Raw genomic sequence first — 20,192 nt, forward strand, 5'->3', positions numbered from 1 at the left:
TCTCCACGCGTTGTTATGTCACAAACTCTTCTTCACGTGTGCAAATTAAAAACTCTAGATTTTAAGGGTGAGACAAACTCCTTCTTCAGAGGACGAATGGGACAACTGTCTTTTTTTAGCCTTTATCATTCTGCACAGTGAAGGTATCAAGGAAGCAGCACGACATTTAAATCCTTATAATAAAGACTCAATTTTAAAAAACATTCCTCCACAGAATAAAAAAGATGAAGAACACAAGACATCTCACGTTTTAAACTTTATTTTTTTTTAAAGCTACATATTAAATTCAGTTTATTTTTTTTAGTTGTGCCTTTACGCAAAAGATGCAGACGGATTTATGTTTTCAATGGGACGCTGGTGAAATCCACTTTAACGTGCTTGTATCACAACAACCGCTCCTGTCAGTCAACCCCATCCCAATCGACCCCGCCGTCCAATCACAGGCCTCCTTGCTTTTTACTAGACTTTTAGGGCCAATCGGGAGCGGCCCTTCATCCCTCACCTCTCCAGGCAAGGGGAGGGGGTATGACCTAATTTGGCAGTCCTGACCTTATATGGAGCACCGCCGGGGGGGGTGAGCAGCCGTATGAGGCAGCCTGTTAGTGACACTTTCCCCCAAACTGCAGCGTTGACTCTCGGCGAAGGGACGTACAGTCGACGCGGGGGAAGCGCCACACTCGAGACGCAGAGATCCGTCTGGTTCCAGCCCTGTTCCTTCCACGGAAGATCATCCGGAGCGGCTCCGAGGATGTTTGCGCGCTGTGTTGGGTAAATAAATATCAGGACGCACAGCACAGCACACCCACGTTGCGTATCCCAGCCACCCCACCACCCCCCCACCCCAAAAAAAACAACCTCTCCGCGGCGCGCAGGGAACAAGAAGAACCGGGATTGTGCCACTTCTCCGGGGGCTTGTGCGCTGCTGCCTGCTGGGGTTCCAAAACACACGGGGGGGTTTTAGCCGAATGACACGCAACGTGGTCCGCGTTCAATCCAGCGTGTCATTCACAAGGCAGAGTTCATCTTGACGTGAAGGCGAATGCAGAGTTGAGATTGGACCGGAGCGACGGACGGAGGTTGGATCAGTCCCGCTCGCCCCGTTTCAGCCCCGACGCAGAACTCGCAACGCGGTTTGTGTTCGCGACTCGTTCACTTTGCCGGACTTTTTTTTCTCCAAGAGGTGACTCTCTGACGAGCAACGTGTTTATGGATCGCTGCGCCGCGACGAGCACCGGGACTTTCAGGCTACGCGCGCACGCACCGATCACGCGGATGCCTTCCTGTAAACTTTGATAGATGTTTGCATTAATAACTCACTGATAAAGAAAACTGCGATTTAAACAAACGAGCTCAGATAAACTCAGACTGACCCCTGGAGGAAGTGGGAAGCGCCTTTTTTCGTCCTTCCTCTTTTTTCTTTTTCCTCCCCAAGACGTCAGGACGGATCCCTATCACCCAGTCTGACTCTGCTTTCTGTGATTTAAACAAAGACCAAAAAGTGTTGGGAGGATAGCATGGCAATGGTAGTAAACCAGTGGCCAGAGAACATTTCCGCAGATCCGGGGTCGCAGCTCCAGATTTGCGGCCAGGAGCCCGGCGGGGCACCGGGGACCCCCAACGGTTCCACCCCGGGGAACGACGCACTTTCCGGGGACAAGATCTCCAACGTGGACTGCATGGTGTGCGGGGACAAGTCCAGTGGGAAGCATTACGGCCAGTTCACCTGCGAGGGATGCAAAAGCTTCTTCAAGCGCTCGGTGAGGCGGAACCTCACGTACACCTGCCGGGGGAACCGAGACTGTCCCATCGACCAGCACCACCGGAACCAGTGTCAGTACTGCCGGCTGAAGAAGTGCCTGAAAGTGGGCATGCGGAGAGAAGGTAAGGCCACTGCTCTGCTCTGTGGGTGTGTGGGGGGCACGTCAGCGCGAGGCTGTGGCACGAGGGGCATTTGTTTACAAACACATTTCTGTGCGTAAAGTTGTTGTTGCCTGTAGAAGGTTAATGTTAACGGGCTGTAAAGTCTGCGAGTAAAACATTTTACTGTTTTTGAAACAGCTGAGGCTCTTGTTTCCAAAGCAGCGTCACTTGTTTTATTGCTTTTCTATAATAAGAATGGCCTGGGGTTTTTTTGCAACAACTTTTTAAAAAAGTAGATTATTTCCTTTTGCAGGGGGAGAAACAAATTAATTTAAGAGAATTCTGGACACATGTAGATTTGGATCGGGAAGTGTCGCCTCACCAAGTTACACTTAACGTGAGGAAACGTTACTTATTTAAATAAACGTGTCACTCACTTTTAGCAGCTTATTTTTTTTGTAATTTCTCACCTCACATGCTAAACCCCAAAAAGTGCCAATGGGTAGATTTTGCGCGTAAAACACGCACCATGCGAGCTGCACGCCTGCAGATCCAAAGGCTGTGTGCGCCTCACACACTTTGTTCCACAGCCGCTGGTATTATGAGTCAACAATCCGCCGCCACCTGCGCTTATTTCACATTCATTTACCGAGTCCGAGACCATTCAGCCCCGATGCGCCCCGCTCCGTCAAATCCCCCCTTTGTCCCCCTGTTCTAATTATGCTGTTTGCTCACCGACACCCAGAGCCGCCATAAGAAGATGCCGCTGCATTTGTTGTGTTGTGTTGGATTAGCAACGGGTCAGTTGCTGCCAAAGAGGAGCAGTGGCACCGCGCTGGTGAAGAGGAGCGCTTCCCCCGTATTAATTATCACGCTGCAGCGACACCCAATTAAAGGGAGAGATGCGATGGTGCATATTTTATAATGTTACGCAAATGGAGATAAAAGTCGGGATACTTTTATGTGTGTTCGTGTCTCCTGGTTTAGAGGCAGCGAGAGTCTGGTTTTCTGCAATTTTCCTCGTTGGGAGATTATTCAAAAAGTCAAGAATAATTGGCTTTAAATGCAAAAACACACACACACACACACACACACACTTTATTGGAACAGGTGAACCAGTTATCCTCAAAACTCTTTAATGAACATATCACACTTGGCCTCTTTATTTTCCCCTCTCGGGGGACTGAATGGTCAGCTGCAGCCTTGTGCTCCCGTGAGCTGTGTTGCTCAAGGACACTTCGGCAGGACGTTGAAGGACAGTGTCTCCACAAGGACCCCGCCGCCACTCGCTCTCTGCCTGAGCCAAAATGTAAATGTGGAGACGGTGGAAATACCCGCACTGCTCCACTGAGAGGATGGGATGATGCCTCAAGGGTTCCCGCCATGCAGTGCACTATACTGTGTGTGTGTGTGTGTGTGTGTGTGTGTGTGTGTGTGTGTGTGTGTGTGTGTGTGTGTGTGTGTGTGTGTGTGTGTGTGTGTGTGTGTGTGTGTGTGTGTGTGTGTGTGTGTGTGTGCGCTCGCCTCACGCAAAACGCACGCTCCTGACTGAATGAATCTTTAATGGCCTGACGCGAGCAACGTCTTTACTGCACAAAATATCCATCGTCATCCTGGAAACGGAGATGATGTGAGAGATAAAAAATCTAGTTTCATTCCAGTTATTTCCTCTTATTTGTAGATAAATAAACTTTCAGTGAAAATCCTAAAAAGTAAATATGAGTTTAATATAAATAATTTCAGCTTCAGAGATGCATCATTGAACTTTTTGTGCAGTGTGACCTTAAAACCCTGCAGGAGGCACATTGAGACCTGAGCCTGTTCTTACACTTCAGTTATTCCCACTGATAATGATGTGCATATAGGCACAGAGCATTTTCAGCAAGATTTAAATTCACTCAAAATGCTGTTAGACATGTTATTCATTCATAGTCACTTGACTTCTTGCTGTTAATTTTCTGCAGTTGCTGTATTTGTATGAAAAACACTTGTGAGTGAGCTGAGCTCATCTGGGGCATTTGAGGTCAGTGGGATTAAACGGTGTCCTTAAATCCTCTTTGTCGCCTGACTTCTGTTCCTCACCCATCATTTGTCTACTTAGGACAAATTTTGCAAAGACGCATTGCACGGCCCCTTGATTCTTGCAGCAAAATAAAATAACACCAAAGATTTAAAATTAATAATTAACTGACACAGTGATAAATGAGGCTGAGGAAAGAAATGCATTTGCTCTTTTAAAGTCACAGGTGATCATTTGTCTTCCGGGTATTTAAAAATACCTTTAGGATGTAGAAAGTACAAAACGTTCAGAAATACGTCCTGTCATAACTAAGTAATTGTCTAACCCCTGCAGTAAATTAAAAAAACGCCGTATCCTTGTTTTTAACGGTTTAATTTGCCAACTGAAAAGTGTCAGGACGGTTAAAGCAAACAGCCTCGATCGTGCATTAATGCACTAATGTTTCCATTATATTATTCAACAGGTTCACGTGAGACTGTCAAGGGGACTCTGTTTGTTTTCAGCTATGATCAGATGGGAAATTAGCATTTGTTTGATATTTTCCATTTCCAACAATATCCAAAAGTCGGTGGGAAGCAGCGGATGTGGATGATTCACGCCGGCAAATACAGGTTGTTGAGCCGGAGAAGTTTGACTCGTGCAGCCTTTCTTTTACTTAACTCTGACCGGTCATAACATTTAGGTCACAGTGTACTTCACATCTCGACATGGTGAGCGCCAAGACCGAGGGGAAAGTGCTGGTTTCCTGCAACACCTCATGTTATTGCAGCCCTTGCAGGAGTCGGCTGTGTTCACTAAAGATCCTGCAGTTTTCAGGCAGTGGAGCTTTAATACTTTAGTAGAGTTTAATATCACTAATACTGCTGCGTGACATTTCTGTTTAGACCACATTAATATTTAGCTGCTGAGACATGATCAAAGTTTCATGAGAGGACTGCCTCAGATTTAGGAGCCCTTCGCTTTCAACTGTGTTTTTTTTCTTCTTCTTTTCCCCCTCTCCCCAAAGGCGACACTTGACCTCTTTCTGTAGACTGCTGTGGAGAACATAATATCATTTGTTGGAGACTTTTATTCCTGCGCTGCCCTCAGTGGGAATCAAACCCACTAAAACCTTTAGCAGCGTTAGTGTCATTGTCTCACCGTGCAGCTACACAGAACCTCCGCTTGTCACTGCAGTTTGCGCGCTGAGCAGGAAGCAGAGAGGCACAGAGAATCGGCCTGACAGCTCTTTTGAACACGAGTGAATGTTTTTAGTTTTGAAACGCTTGCACGAGGATGAGCGACTGGCCTCGGCGCGAGGGACCCAAATACACGTGTGGCAGTGTTTTTACTGTGCGGGTGCACGGTGATAATGTCATCGTGTCAGTCGTGTGTGTATCTTGGAATCACAACGCCCCGGGCAGCTGTTTGCACACAGACACACACACACACACAAAGCTTAGCAGAGTGTAGTGGTAGTAAATAGTCCCAACATCCTTTTGTAGCACAGGAATCTGTCATATACCCACATTCAACACACACACACACACACACACACACACACACACACACACACACACACACACACACAGTGACCCGCATTGCACTGGAACAAAATACCAACAGCGGCGGAAAATATAGGTCAACCAAAACTAAAACATTAATAACAGATGGGCTCAAGTCAAAGTCCAAATGTGTGAAGCATCCAGGGCCTCTCCAGTGAGTAAATACCCCCACACCGGAGCACTAAAGCCTAACGGACAGAGTGTGTTGACTAATCCATACTCCCACAGTGTTTCTCGTGACAGCAGGCAATTTAACAGCAAAAACACAGCAGTCCCTTCTCCTCCGGCTCCCAAAACCTTCACTCATCCCTGTAATTCGGCCATTGACACATCAAATACTAAAACAATCACCACGCTGACATCACCAGAGGGAAATGGCTCCCAGTGACGTATCGCTCAGTCCCCCGCAGCCTCGGTTTAAAGTGTTACAGCGACTTCAAGGCTAACTTTAATATCACAGAAAGACACGTGGGCTGGGTTTTAACGCCACATCAAGGTGAGGAGGTCGTCACATGACACGCCACCGAGCTCCTCACTGCGTTTTTCTCCAGTTTCACTAATGTGACAAAGGTAAACGTAATGTGACCTTCTCGCTCAATCACTCCATCACACACACACACAGACTCTGGGCTGTTTGTGCCTCACTCGGGTCACTTGTAGAAACATGCGGTCAACTAAGAGGCGCAGGACGTGTCGGTCGCTGTCAGGAACGTTTAACCCCAGCGAGGCTTCTCCTTCCGTCCGCCGCACACTCGCTCTCTAATGGAGCACTGAGGGGAATCTGTGCACATCTATATTTTAGGGATTTGGCTGATGATCTTATCCGTGCTCGCTGGGTGGGAGTGTAGGAGGAGTGTACAAAAAGAAGAAGATGGAACCAAAATGCACGATTGCAACAAACCTATTTGAATTAAAAACTACATGGTGGTTAATCACGTCTTTTACTTCTATAGACGTTACTCTCTGACCACAGTTATATTATTTAAAAGTCAGTTTATGCTCTCTCTCTCTCTCTCTCGACCTGCAAACACAATAGTTTTGAATTTATTTGTTAATGTTTTCCTCCACAAAACAAAAAGTCTGCCACCATCCCAATTAAATAGATATGGGAATGTTTAGCAATGCTACAATAATCAGATAAAACCCACAACAATTCAGCATGACATGGCATGGAAACATATTGTTATTGTTAGTGTTTTTGGGGAACTGGTCCTTTTTTAAATCCCTTGTTTAGCATCATAATCTCTCAAAAACTCAAATAATTCAAGTCAGAGTTCGTGGCTTTAGTCTAAGATGAGGAAAGAAAATACAAATTCACGAAGCCCGAAGCTGATTGAATAACACGTGTGCAAACAGCTGGAAGCACAAGTATTTTCTCCACAGTCGCAGGCATGAACTTCTCCCTGCTCTGACCCTGTGTGGTAAATAAAGAGCAGGGGGAAGGGGGATGGGGGGGGGGGGGGGGGGGGGGGGGGTGAGTGAAACTAAGGATATAGCCTGAATCAGAGTCGCAGAGTACGGGGGTGAATTTGGTTTACTAATTAATTCAGGAACTGTCTCATCAAAGTACGACAGAGCGAGAGAGACTGAGGCAGCCGCACAGCCGAAGCTTCCCTCTCTCGTCACGCGAGGCTCCTCTGCCCTCCATGTGTCTGTCTCTCTCCGTCTGCGTCACCCTTTCTCCGGCGCTGCCTCCGCTTTTCCCCGAGCTCTCGTCGCGTGTGTGTGTGTGTGTGTGTGTGTGTGTGTGTGTGTGTGTGTGTGTGTGTGTGTGTGTGTGTGTGTGTGTGTGTGTGTGTGTGTGTGTGTGTGTGTGTGTGTGTGTGTGTGTGTGTGTGTGTGTGTGCGCGTCTCACGTTGACCAAATACCTCCACTCGCTCACGGTCCACAGAGTTGGTCCTCGTCCAGTGTACAGGTGGTTTTATTCTCCATCATTTCCCAACAGACTGGGAGGAAGAGGAATAATACTTTCGCTCACTGGTTCTTTGTTTTGTTTTCTTCTCAGTACAGTTGGAATTTAAATATTTAGCAGTAACCTTCATGGGTTTAACGCTACGATTTCAACGTTTTCTACTCAAACACACACACCTCACTTTTATATTCGCAACTAATACGAAAACGTTTTGGGCCACTTGGGGGCAGCAGAAATGAGGTGTTAGTAACCCTAGCATATTAACACCTAATAAATAATATGACAAACATGTTACAAAATTCTATAAAAAGTTAAATGTGCTAAAATATTGCGTACCATCGTGCTTTCAAATTTGTATCTGTGTTGTAGTTCTTTTAGCAACAATACACATATCGTCACGCTGAGACTCTTATTTCGTCATATCTGTCATATAACAGTCAAATTTTACTTTTTGAAAACGGTGTTCACAAACATTTGCCCATTTTTTACATCCAGTGGTACAACATTTACTTTTGTTTGGGTCCACCTGATCACTATATGTCCGATAATCACCCTCCTTAAACTTTTCACTGATTAATGCTCCACAAAGTGTGTTTTTATAGAATTTAAAGAAAAACCAAAACACTGAGCTGAAGGACGCTAAAGTGCTCAGTCGAGCTCGGGGTATTTGTCACATGAGCGCCCCCTGTCATGTGCAATTTGAACTATTTTAAATGTAGAAATATGGTTTATAGCAGGACAGAGTGTAAACAGAAGAATAACTTATCATGAGAGCCGGCTCTTGCACAACAACAATAGAACATCGAGTCAACCCGGCTGTTTGGAACCACAGTTACACAGGATCTTTACATCTTATATGTAAATAACATCTTTGGCTTTCATGGCAATTTCCCTACTTTTCTGTGAAAGCAAATAGCGTCATATGTGCTGTTCAGAAAAAGAGGAATGTCAGATGTTGTGGACTGCGACGGAACATATTTTACAAAGAGTCCAAAGACCACAGCTGGGTCAACAAAAACACTCGCAAATCTGAGAACGAGCACAGCAACAGGTCTGAAGCTTCTTTACCAGGTATTCAAACTCTCCTCGGTTACATCGCCGCTTTATCTCCAACTCTCTCCTGGTTTACACATTAGCTCCTCTCTGCTTCTATCTGACTCTGACCTGAGGGGTCAAGGGTCAGGGCCAAAATAAAAAACACGGGGGCCACGGAGACATGAGCGCAGTGTAGATGACTGAGGTGGATCTCAGTCATCTACAGAATATACAGAGACGCACACATAGGAAATGATATGTACTACATTTGTGTTTTGATATTTTGTTGATTGTAACAGGGTTTTCGACACACACACACACACACACACACACACACACACACACACACACACACACATATACGAATAGAAATGTATTTGTTTTAGCTTTTTCATATTTGGTAGACTGCAGATTTCTAATGTTGTTAATCCCTCTCATTCACACACACACACACACACACACACACACACACACACACACTCAACTGAGCTGACACAGAAACACATGCAAAGGTTCACGTTGGGTCATGGGTTTATTTTTCGCTCTCTCTCTAGCGGGAGCGTCAGAAATTGAAAAGCTACTTATTAAACGCAACTATGGGTCTGAGCCAAATGTATAATGCATGCGTGTTGTCCCGGCACCGTGACCTTTCAGTCCAAATGTTTATAGGCCTTAATTGTATTTAGCTGCTGTAATTCCACTAACAGTCTGACCCAGAGGCTAATCCAGGGCAGCCAGGCAGCGAACCGTGCACTTTGCCAGCTGCCATTTGCTGAAGTGGCATTTTGAAAGTCGCAGCTGAAATGTCCCTCGGTGCCTCTGTTTGCGTGCACTTTCCTCCTCTGCCTCATTGTCGTGCCCTCATTCTGTGCCCTACCTACACGGCAGGGGAGGAGACAGCACTTGGGGATATTGTACGCAAGTAAAAGCAGCAGTATGAGTTAAACAGTACAGCACTCAGTACGAAAAATAGATTTTAATACAATAACACAAGTAATTGTTAGTTTGTACGTCCGTCCCTGCTCCTCAGGACGTTTTTTATTTGGATTCAGAATCATTTTCTTGGTCAGCATTAAATAACTGTATATTTAAAAGTTGTCTGGCTGTTTTGCCATCTTAATGTCCAATGATGGGCTCAGTCAATTACTTTAAGCTATAATCCACGATGGACCAATTAAGAAGCACGAAACAGAAGATGGCAGACGCCCAAATCTGACTGTATACTCCCATCCCCCCCCCTCCCCCCCCCCCCTTTCATTCTCTATCTCTCCATCTCTGACCTTGGTTTCCTTTTTTTATCCCCGGGCATCTGCTTCTCTCTAATGTCATTTCTGTCTCTTTCACTCTCCCTTGCTGCCGTCCTCCTTGTCAAACTACTTCTTCTCTCCGTCTTTACACTTGTCCCTTTTTGTCTCCGTCGCTTTGGACCTTTCCATAAGCTACGCTCTGTCTCCCTTTTCCTCTCTCTCTCTCTCTCTCTGTTTCTCGCTTCCTTTTTGTCGTCCAGCTGCTGGCGAGGAAAACAACAAGAGAGCAATGTGTCTCATTCCGACATAGTCAAGTGCTCTGCCGCTCAGCCACGAGTGACCCCCACAATGAGGCTTTTGAAAAGTCAAGAGGATCAAGTAGATTCGCCACCATCTGCGGGATTAACCATTAATCAATATAAAAGCAGATTAATAGCTGTGAATTTGCAAATCAGCGACATGAGAGGCAGCAGCGTCCCAACAGGTGGTGGAATTCGTGGCATGTCGCTGAATATTTGTTGAATTTGACAAAGTCTCCACGGAGATCTGGTCCATTGCGTTTTACAGCTCGTTCAACGCAGGACAGCCAGCGGACATCGCTCTGTGGTCGGGCGGAGACGACCAGAAGTAGTGGAAACCAGGTTGTTCACCCCTGGAGAAGATGTTTTCAGATGAAACACGTTAACAAGCAGTGACAGGGTGACAGTTTTAGGTCAGGGGGATTCTCCGCTCTGGATTCGGACAGTCAAGGAAGAATGTTTCGTATTTTAGATTCACCAAGGAGGGACTCCCTCCAACAAAATGTCCACAGGGGAGATGTTGGTTTGTCTTTTGTACCAACAACCCACATTGGTTTATTTAGACCATGAACATGATCTCTCCCTAACCTTTTACCCACTATTATTACTGCACCTCTAATTAAATACTTATTTTTAGACGAACCTTGATCTTTTCTCTAATCAAAGCATTTCCGAGCTGAAACCTGACCATGCCGTTAACAGCAGTGTTTTCACGACTGTGACTCGTAAAGAATTTGTAAGGAACGACAACGTTCATGCTGATGACAGCGTCAGAAAAAAGATTAATTTAGAGGCAGGGCTGGATCCAGGGGCGGGGCCAGGGCCAGCTGAAATCTGATTGGCCCCTGAAGTGCCCCAGTCTAGTTACTTAATATTAAAGCTTCAGAGCCAACAGTTGGACATGTAATTGACCCCTTGGTGTCAACTGTGGCCCCTGAATTAGAAGAATCCTCGCTCCGCCACCGCCTGGAGAACTTGCTGAGTCCTTCACAAACCTGCATTACACTAACGTCTCTGACTTTCACCAGCGCCAACAGTCTTCTCAAAGCACCTCGACGTGCCTGAAGGGGAACACGACTTTCTCCGTGGTTGCACATAGCTGCGTTTTTAGTTTCCCCTTGTTTTGTGAAATCCTGCAAAGACAGACACGTGTGGCTAATCTGACAATCGGCCCTTTGCAGCGCAAGACGAGCGCCGAGCGAGTAACAAGGAATGTCCCCGTTGTGCAACGCTGTGTTTGTGACAGGCAACACCTCTTCACAGCTCAGCCCCAGCGAGACGGCTCTGTTTGCCCAAGGAGACCACATTCTTTTTTTTCCGGGACACACGGGTTAACACAAGTTGACAAAGAAAAAACTAATAGTTTGAGGTCAACACCTTTTGTGCAGAAGTATTGTTTTTTCGCCGCGCGGGTCAGGCTAAAATTACAGGCATTTTTATAACGCTCCTGAGTGATTTGACCTCTCGCTTTTCACGACGTGCCACAGTGCGTTCAATTGACACAGCTGCTGTGGGGAGGTGACAGGTGATGCAGAGTTAAAAGCATTTTCCAAACCCCTCCTTTTTCCGCCCACCCCCCTCGCTCCACCTCCTGCCTCCACCTGTCTCCTCATGTAAACCCCCGCTCTCTCTCTCCCGAGCCTCATCTCAGGCTATATTCAAACACATTGAACTCTTCTCCCTCTTCCTGCTCCCTACTCCCTCAACTTATCACCTCTCACTCTCTCCCCCTCCGCCTTATCTCGCCATTTCACCCTTTTACCTCATTTCTTTCCCTCTCCCGCTCACACGTGCCCCCCCCCCCCACTTTCATTTCCATTGCCTCGCTCCCCTTTCTCACCCGCGCTGTGTAACAGTAGATGGAGTTATTAGTCAGACAGTGGGGATGACTGAACAGGTGTTTTCCAAATGGGCCTTTGAGCACTCGCCGCATCATCATCACTCCACACGAGGAGGGGGCTGGTGTGTGTGTGTGTGTGTGTGTGTGTGTGTGTGTGTGTGTGTGTGTGTGTGTGTGTGTGTGTGTGTGTGTGTGTGTGTGTGTGTGTGTGTGTGTGTGTGTGAGAACACGAGCTTTGGCCTCTGCGTGCTCCTTTCTGCCTCAGGCGGAGCCATTTGCCATTAGAGGGCGGGGGGGCAGTCGATGTTACTGTATGCATGTATGTGTGGCGTGTGTGTGTATGTGCGGGTGCAAAACATATGTAGGTGTGAAGAAGTGTTATATCTTCACCAGCTGCTGCTCGTCATTACTCATTGATGCACAACAGCAGTGCAGAGCGGCTTCGGTTCGGCCACTTTCCACTGAACAGACGAGCGCTGACATATTTAGGAGTCGGAGAAAATGTTGCCGTTTCTTTACTCTTTACCCTGTTCTGCACCCACCCCCCCACCCCTGCCCCCGGCCCCCCACCCCTGCCCCCGGCCCCCCCAACCCGTCACATTTGACACACCCAATTTACTTCTTTCTTCCTTTCTCTTCTGTCTCGGCCTCCTCTCCCCCCTCGGTTCCCACCACCTCAATTTCCATGCGGGCTGTGCAGAAGCCATTTGGATGTAATCCAGGTGTAGGTGTATCAAACACTGTTGTAGCCGGCCTCCTGAATAATAAAGGTGTAATAAAAACCTGATGATAGGTATTTACTGTTGAAAGGTGTCGACTGGACTAAAAATGAAGTCATCTGTACAGGAAGGGAAAGGGTCACATGATGTTGAATTAAAGTCCAGATGTCCACGTCTGAATTCTCATGTTCTATTTGTCGTCTTTTTTTCAGCAGTACAACGAGGACGCACATCGAACTCCCAGACCAGCCCTGGACAGTACCTGACCAACGGCACCGACCCGTACAACGGCCAACCCTACCTCTCCGGTTTCATTTCTCTGCTGCTGCGCGCCGAGCCCTACCCCACGTCCCGCTATGGGGCCCAGTGCATGCAGGGAAACAACCTGATGGGCATCGAGAACATCTGTGAGCTGGCGGCCAGGCTGCTGTTCAGTGCCGTAGAGTGGGCCAAGAACATCCCCTTCTTCCCGGACCTGCAGCTCATGGACCAGGTGAGTTGGTCTTCTAGACCGGAGTTTAATCTAAAGGTCTCATATTTGACCCTTTTCTGGGGTTTTATTTAAACACCTTGATAAATATTGACATCTCTCTCCTGCTTCCCTCTGGAGCTCTATAAGCACTGGACTTATTTGTCTGACTTATAGGTTCTGTGGTCTGAGTCCTGCGGCAGGTCTTTACTCGCCGCGGCGGAATTCCTACAGGTCACTTCAACTGTTTCAGAAAGAAACCTGCCACCAGCATCACCACAGGCCAAACAAACAAACAGCCCATTCCAAACAGACAGGTTTAGAACTGCCTCTGCACCAGTGTTGAGAAACAGAGTTGCTTGCTTGTTTGCTCGGAGTCAGATGAGAAGAGTGAGACCAGTGTCTTGTATATATGAAGCTGACAGCAGCTGTTTAGCATAACTTATCATAAAGACTGGAAACAAGAGAAAAACCTTTTCCAAAATAAAATGAACTATCAAAAAGCTGAAAATGCCAAATTTGAATAATTTTAATTTCCTTTTTTGTTGATCGCCACAGAAAAATAAATCAGTTCGGTTATTATTCACTGACGGAAGAAACAGCCACTCATGACATTCAATATGGATGCAGATTTACACCGGCTGTAAAGTCTTGGCACAGTAATTGCTTGACCTATAAATATTCACATGCACCTTGGGCGGACATGGGCACCAGAAATACAGTATGTCGTGCTATAGTTGCACCGTATCATTAATATATCATTGAGGTCATGTCAACACGTTGAATATATCTGATCTTCCTGTCTCAGTACAAGTGTCGGAATTGTACCAGTGGTTCAGTGGTTTCCTAATCGGCTGCAGTTCATTATTTTCAACCTAATATAAAATGACTTACATTGACTTATCTTGTAGCTTCACTGTGTCTTAACAATATTTAGTGCCATATAAATTTATCACCATATTCCTTTTTTGGGGAATTGTGACTTTAAATTGAATAATTTAGCGTTTTCAAACCTGTAATCTGAAGTTTTACAAAAGTTTCCGTGTACCAAAGTTCTGACTGTGCAACTTATCTGAGAGAAAACAAATAATCCTCAAAAGCAATGACCTCATCGTGACCCTGTCTAGCTGTGAAATATTCAGGTGTTTAACTCCCTTTTCCAGAAAGGGTTTATCGTATGTTTACGATAAAGTAATTCATTCATGAATTCATAAATAATTACAGGACTTGCTGTATTGTATCTGTGCATGAAAGAGGCTTCTGTTCTGAAAAAAGTTTATATAGTGATCAAATTGGTTTCCTGCTGACTATCAACAATTCCCTTCCTGCAAATAACGTCTCTGTATCGTCTGTATTCTAGGTGGCGCTGCTGCGGATGTCATGGAGCGAGCTCTTCGTCCTCAACGCCGCCCAGTGCTCCATGCCGCTCCACGTGGCCCCTCTGCTCGCAGCGGCCGGCCTGCACGCCTCGCCCATGTCCGCGGAGCGCGTGGTGGCCTTCATGGACCACATCCGCGTCTTCCAGGAGCAGGTGGAGAAGCTGAAGGCCCTGCAAGTCGACACGGCCGAATACTCCTGCCTCAAGTCCATCGTGCTCTTCACGTCCGGTGAGTTTGAATGAAGCACGTGACCAGAAGAAACGTGTCGGTTTCACTCCCCTCGCACAAATCCAGACTCACAGAGGATTATGGGTAATTTCTGATGTCAACAAAGACATCCTCTTTCTCCTGTGAGTGTATTTACTATTGCTCAGGTAGAAAGGGGGGGAATTAGCAGGCAGCTGAGCCGACTTCAGCTGGCACGGGAGAATTCATGTCAACACGTAGTCTCAGGGTATCAAAGCAGTAAAACAGCTTAACCAGCATTAGAGAGGCGGACAAACAGGAGGGTCACTCTGTGCATTTAAAGGCAGACTACTGCAGATACCGTCATTCTCTTTATTAGGAGGAGCTAAAAATATTTATATCTTTATAAAAGTGAAGACAGCAGCCATACTCTGCTAAAATCTCCCTCTTGTGATATGTGAATTAATCCGCCCCCTTGTCTCTGCTTTGAAAAACAAAGCACACGAGCCTGACACCCTCACCGAGTTGCACTCTGTCATCCCGCTGAGCCTCAGACGAGATTAAATCAAAATATAATGGTTTTACATCTTCAGGAAACCCATGAGTTGGGCATTGTTGTGATTCTGCTCATACACAAACCCTGTTGAGGCTTATCCCAACAGTCACTGGGCTCCAGTGCCAGCCAAAATACTGTCACATCTGGGATACTTCACCGAGAGATCATGCTTTGTGACCCAGGGGGAAACGGATGGTGAAGAAGCCAACACTGAGATGTGCATTGTCCGTTGTTTTTGTCGCATGTTCCCTCTTTTCTCCCTTGCATGGCTTGTCAGATCCACTCTGTGTACATATCCAGTGTCTTTCCCTCCGTGCATGTGGCCGGCTGCAGATCCACCTCTCGCTTCTCTTCCCTGCTTCCATCAGCCGTCTCTCCTTCATGATCCCATCTATTATTGAAACCAGTCAACCACCCCTCCTCTCTAAGCTCCCCCAAGCCCAGCCCAAGCCCCGGGACCCCCACCCCCAACCCCACCATGGGAGTTGAATTATATATGGTGGGTGAGACGGAGGAACCGCCACAGCCTCAGCCGTGACCTACATAACCCCTGTAGCCCTGAGCATCCCATGTGACTTCTCTGTATGTGAGCAGATGTACCCACATGTACACTCATCGCCAAAAAAAGCTGCACATCTTGCCAAGAGACTCCAGGAGACAATGTATTTAGTGAAACGTGCAAATATCAACAGAAATCTGAATGTGACAGAGGCGGACACACACACACAGCTAGACGGGGCCCGTTACTAAACCTGACCACGACAGACCTGGTGGGACGAGCTAACCAGCTCAGACAAACACCAATCGTCTCTCTCACCTCCCTCCAAGGCCCTCCCTCAGCTCCCCCCCGCGAAGCCCAGTCCCATCAAGCCACATCAGTGAACCGGGCATCTCAGGCCTGCCACCCTGATCTCTCACCCCCACTGACCCGGTGTGTGCCCAAGGATCAGACAAAAGAGTACGGCGCTTGGCGTGGAAGGGCGGCCCACAGAGCTGCTGCCTTGGCACGCGAAGTGGTTTCGCTCACACAGACGGCTTCGCTAATCCCAACCAGACAGTGACCACCTTGTCACGCAGGACCCAAAATAGAGGCCCAACAGAAACAAAATGGAGAAGAAAAAAAAAAAAGAAACGGTTCAGCTGCCCCCCCCCCCCCCCCCCCCCCCCCCCCCCCCCCCCCCCCCCCCCCCCCCCCCCGCCCCCGCCCCCCCAAGTGGAGGGAGCTGCAGCTGGAGAGGGAGCAATTATTCAGCCAGAATGATGAGAGTGGTGGCCGCTGGGGTGAGGAGGGGTTGACACGCTTGATTAAAATGTAAGGTAAATTAAATTTCCTTTTTTTTTGTTGTCGGAAAACCCAGCAGGGCAGGGTTTACACAGGGGACAGATCAAAGTGTGAGATGACAAAGGGGAAGTGCGATGAGAGATGACAGGCTCAAACCCACGGGCCAAGGCCTTTTTAGACCGAAAGAATGAGCTGCAGAAGAAATTGCCCTCCTCGAAAAACCTGTCTTCCAAACGAGGGTTCACCGAGGGGCCAGAGACAAAGAGCGGTGCACGTACAGTATGTGGCAGAGTACAGTAAAAATGTGTGTTTGTTTTGAGTTCACACATCTCTGACCTCCTTTGTTAAATCCCCTGTGCAGCCCCCCCACCACCCCCCACCCTCGCACACACAGGGTGTGAAAAGTATCGCGCGCAGTGTTACACACTCTCTCATTTGTGCGAGACTCTTGCCAAGGCAGGAGGTGAGGGAGGCGTGAGGAGGGTGAAGGCAGAACATGACCTCCAGCCGAGGGGAGAGGGGAGAGCTTTAGTGTGCGCTGAACACAGACCACGGGGGTGTCGTAGATCCGTATCTCTGCAGTGACGACCTCAATTTTCCGAACACCGTTTTTTTCTGACCTGAGGAAGTTGCAAGGAGAAAACCCTTCAGCTCTTTATTGCATTTTATTACTCTTCTATGTCGTAATTTCCATTCGCAGTTAGATTTAATATCAGGTCAGGATTTCACATCGCGAGGCTAAATCTTTAATATTGAGGCGATGGATAAAAATCCAATCCTCGGTCATCAGATTGATTTTAAAATGATTCTTTATCCTGATCAGAAAACATGATATTCGATTGATAACGTCCCTGCTACAAGAGACGTGGGACATCAGCTCATTCTGTATCCAGGACGCTTCACAAGGCCTCGATGCCGGGAACGTTTCACCCTCACTCCAAATTATTTCACAAACTCTCTTGTAAATATCAACGACACCTTTTCCCCTGAAACCACAAACTAATCCTCTTTTTCTTGCACTTATGTATCCTTCCTTCTTTATGTCTCTAAGCTATACCTGACTATTATTAATATTCTGTTTAATATGTCACCACTCTACAGATACACGCTTTACATGTGCTGTCAACGTTATACCTGATTTCTCTGCATTTATTTGAAAATTACAAAATAAATATATATTATTTCCCATTCTGCAAATCTGTGTCTGGCCTCTTCTCACCTTTGCACAGCCACAGGACCATTTACTCTGATTGTGTGGGATTTGTGTAATTTGACACAGTGACCTTCTTGAAAGACATAAACGTTTTGCTCTCTGATCCCTGCAGCTTTCTCTTTGTCTGATAACCTAATAAACCTTAAATATCTTCCTCTCCTCTAGATGCTATGGGTCTGTCAGATGTCGCCCATGTGGAGAGCATCCAGGAGAAGTCCCAGTGCGCCCTGGAGGAGTACGTAAGGAACCAGTACCCCAGCCAGCCCAACCGCTTTGGCCGCCTCCTCCTGCGCCTGCCCTCCCTGCGCATCGTCTCCTCCCCCGTCATCGAGCAGCTGTTTTTCGTGCGCCTGGTCGGCAAGACCCCCATCGAGACTCTGCTCCGCGACATGCTGCTCTCGGGCTCCAGCTACAACTGGCCCTACATGCCCACCGTGCAGCGCGAGCGGCCCATCTCCCTCCACTATAACGAGAACGGCCCTTGAGGTGCAGAGACCGACCGAGGAGAAGCTGCAGGAGAATATTTCAGGCTCTGATACGCGTCCATCCATCTTTACTTCTCTTCATTCTCTGCGTTCAGTTTCTCAGCTCTCCCAGAGGATTGCGCCTTCCTCGCCATTCCACTCAAAAATCCGCTCCGACGGTACAGTCCGTTACCGTCCAGGTCACACAAGCCAGCCAATCATTCACCTCGGCCGCCGCAGGAACCTGCTGGCCCGCTGCAGCCCCCTCACCCGACGGCGTAATCTCCATTTGAGATGTGGCACGAGATGGACTGGCTGGTAGAACGGGTTATTGCACAGTTCACCAGCAGGTCTGTTGGACTCGCTTCAGATGTCATGTTACAAACCCCGATGCAAACAGAGGCAGCAAAAGACAAAAAAGATTTGCTCTACTGTCGGTGCTATGCCTTCATCTACAGAGGCTGTAAACAAGCATCGCAGTGCGGCGAATACCGAGCAAGGGCTTTGCCAATGGGACTCTACCACCAAGAGCACAGGGCCCCCGCTGTGTATTCACCAATTTTTGAAAAGAAAACCAGAAGCCATTAAAAAAAAAAAACAACAACAAAAAAAAGAAGACAAATGCCAAAATGTCTTGGACTTTTGCAGAGGACATGTTTTATTGTGTGTTTGTATTAGCACTGTTTATATGGAGAGAGAAACTCATGATTGTGTCCATATGTACAGTTTACCGTTGATTCATAGGCATCTATAGCATATTAGGCTTCAATGGGAAAAGCTCAGGTTCAAAGGGTGGGTATAGACGGACGAACACGCCAATATCAGTACAAACAAACACAACAACACTGCAACAATTCACACTAATCAGCAGCCTGTGCCAAAGCTGGAAAAACGCATATTGTTTGGATTATTTTTGCGGTCGTGTTGGTGATGAAAATGTAATGTTTGGTTTTGTCTATAATTTGACTATATACTTGTTTTTTTTGGGGGGGGGGGGGTCTCAGGGGGGCAGAGGAGTTTGTAATAAAATAAATACAAATAAAAGCTGAGGCACTTGCATTGTAATCAGAACCGACACTTACTCACTCCTGTAAAATCACAGCACTGGTAGAGTCTCGCTGCCCTTTGTGTTATCTGATCAGTCTTTATGATTTCACTCGTTCAAAATGCCCGAGTCTATAAACTCCTTTACATGATGTTATCACACAGCTCATCTTCATTCTTGTTTTCAATTTAGTCATGATTGTCAATATTGGACCTTTTTTTTCGAATTGGGGGGGAGGGGGGGGGGAATATTTTTACAAAATTAGCTGTACTTGCCTTAGAACAAACATTTTGTCACTGAGCATTTACTGTATCTTATGACTGTGCCATAATCTCTCGTTACCTGTTATAACAGGTATTATGTCCTGTCAGGAGAGGAATTGAACTCACGTGATGTGAAAATGGATAACGTGCACCTAATAATAATAATAATAATAATGTCACCGAAATGCGATGCAAGAGATTTATTTTAGCGCATCAACTTAAAAAGACGTTTCTTATTTAACATCATCAGCAGCACTTTCATTTCTTTTGGACCTCATGCAAGTTCTTTTCCACTTCCTGATGATGTTGTCATGTAGGGAAAAACCTCCTGGACTCATTTGAGCTTATCGTACCGATACCGTAGAGAAATGTATCACTAACCTCTGAAAACCTCAGTCTACGTTACAATAATATCCCAGTTGGACTTATGACTGTGACCTAGTTTAGGAATATTTGAAGATGTTTTTTCTTTTTCTTTCGTTCTTTCTTCCCGTCGATGGAAGCAAATTATTATTTTTTTTTTTGACGACCTGTATCACATTTCCAACATGGCACTGTGCTATCGATGTCAAGTCATCCGGGACCTTAGAAATCTGCCGATAAAAAGGAATTCACAGAAAGTTTCTATGAGTTGGTTCTTATCCCCCTCGACTTTTGTTTGAAAATATGGAATATCCATTAACTGAAATAAAATTCTGTTGTTCACAGGACGTTTTCTGTTTTCTCTTTCTAACACAAGGCATCAAGTAAATCCAGCAACTGTGCAGCCGTGTGACCATGAAACAATTCTTAATGTCTTTAATAGTTTATACACAACATGAAATGTTTTAGAAATTTCTATTGACCCAATGTCAACAA

The 20,192-nt window shown here is 46.5% G+C and overlaps 1 protein-coding gene across 2 annotated transcripts; it reads left to right on the top strand.

The window, feature by feature from the left end:
• The first annotated feature begins 361 nt into the window (after positions 1 to 361).
• nr2f5 (nuclear receptor subfamily 2, group F, member 5) lies at positions 362 to 18,630 on the top strand. 2 transcript variants are annotated; one of them, XM_034610083.1, is made up of 4 exons: positions 362 to 1,881; positions 12,693 to 12,970; positions 14,307 to 14,553; positions 17,728 to 18,630. In XM_034610083.1, exons 1-4 carry the CDS (start codon positions 1,515 to 1,517, stop codon positions 18,045 to 18,047), a joined length of 1,212 nt encoding a protein of 403 aa, XP_034465974.1. In that variant the 5' UTR covers positions 362 to 1,514; the 3' UTR covers positions 18,048 to 18,630. The 2 variants fall into 2 exon arrangements, with proteins under 2 accessions (XP_034465974.1, XP_034465973.1); XM_034610082.1 differs by having other exon boundaries at positions 384 to 1,881; positions 12,690 to 12,970.
• Positions 18,631 to 20,192: the final 1,562 nt, after the last annotated feature.

This window comes from Hippoglossus hippoglossus, chromosome 16, assembly GCF_009819705.1.
Source record: "Hippoglossus hippoglossus isolate fHipHip1 chromosome 16, fHipHip1.pri, whole genome shotgun sequence".
NCBI classification, from domain to species: domain Eukaryota; kingdom Metazoa; phylum Chordata; class Actinopteri; order Pleuronectiformes; family Pleuronectidae; genus Hippoglossus; species Hippoglossus hippoglossus.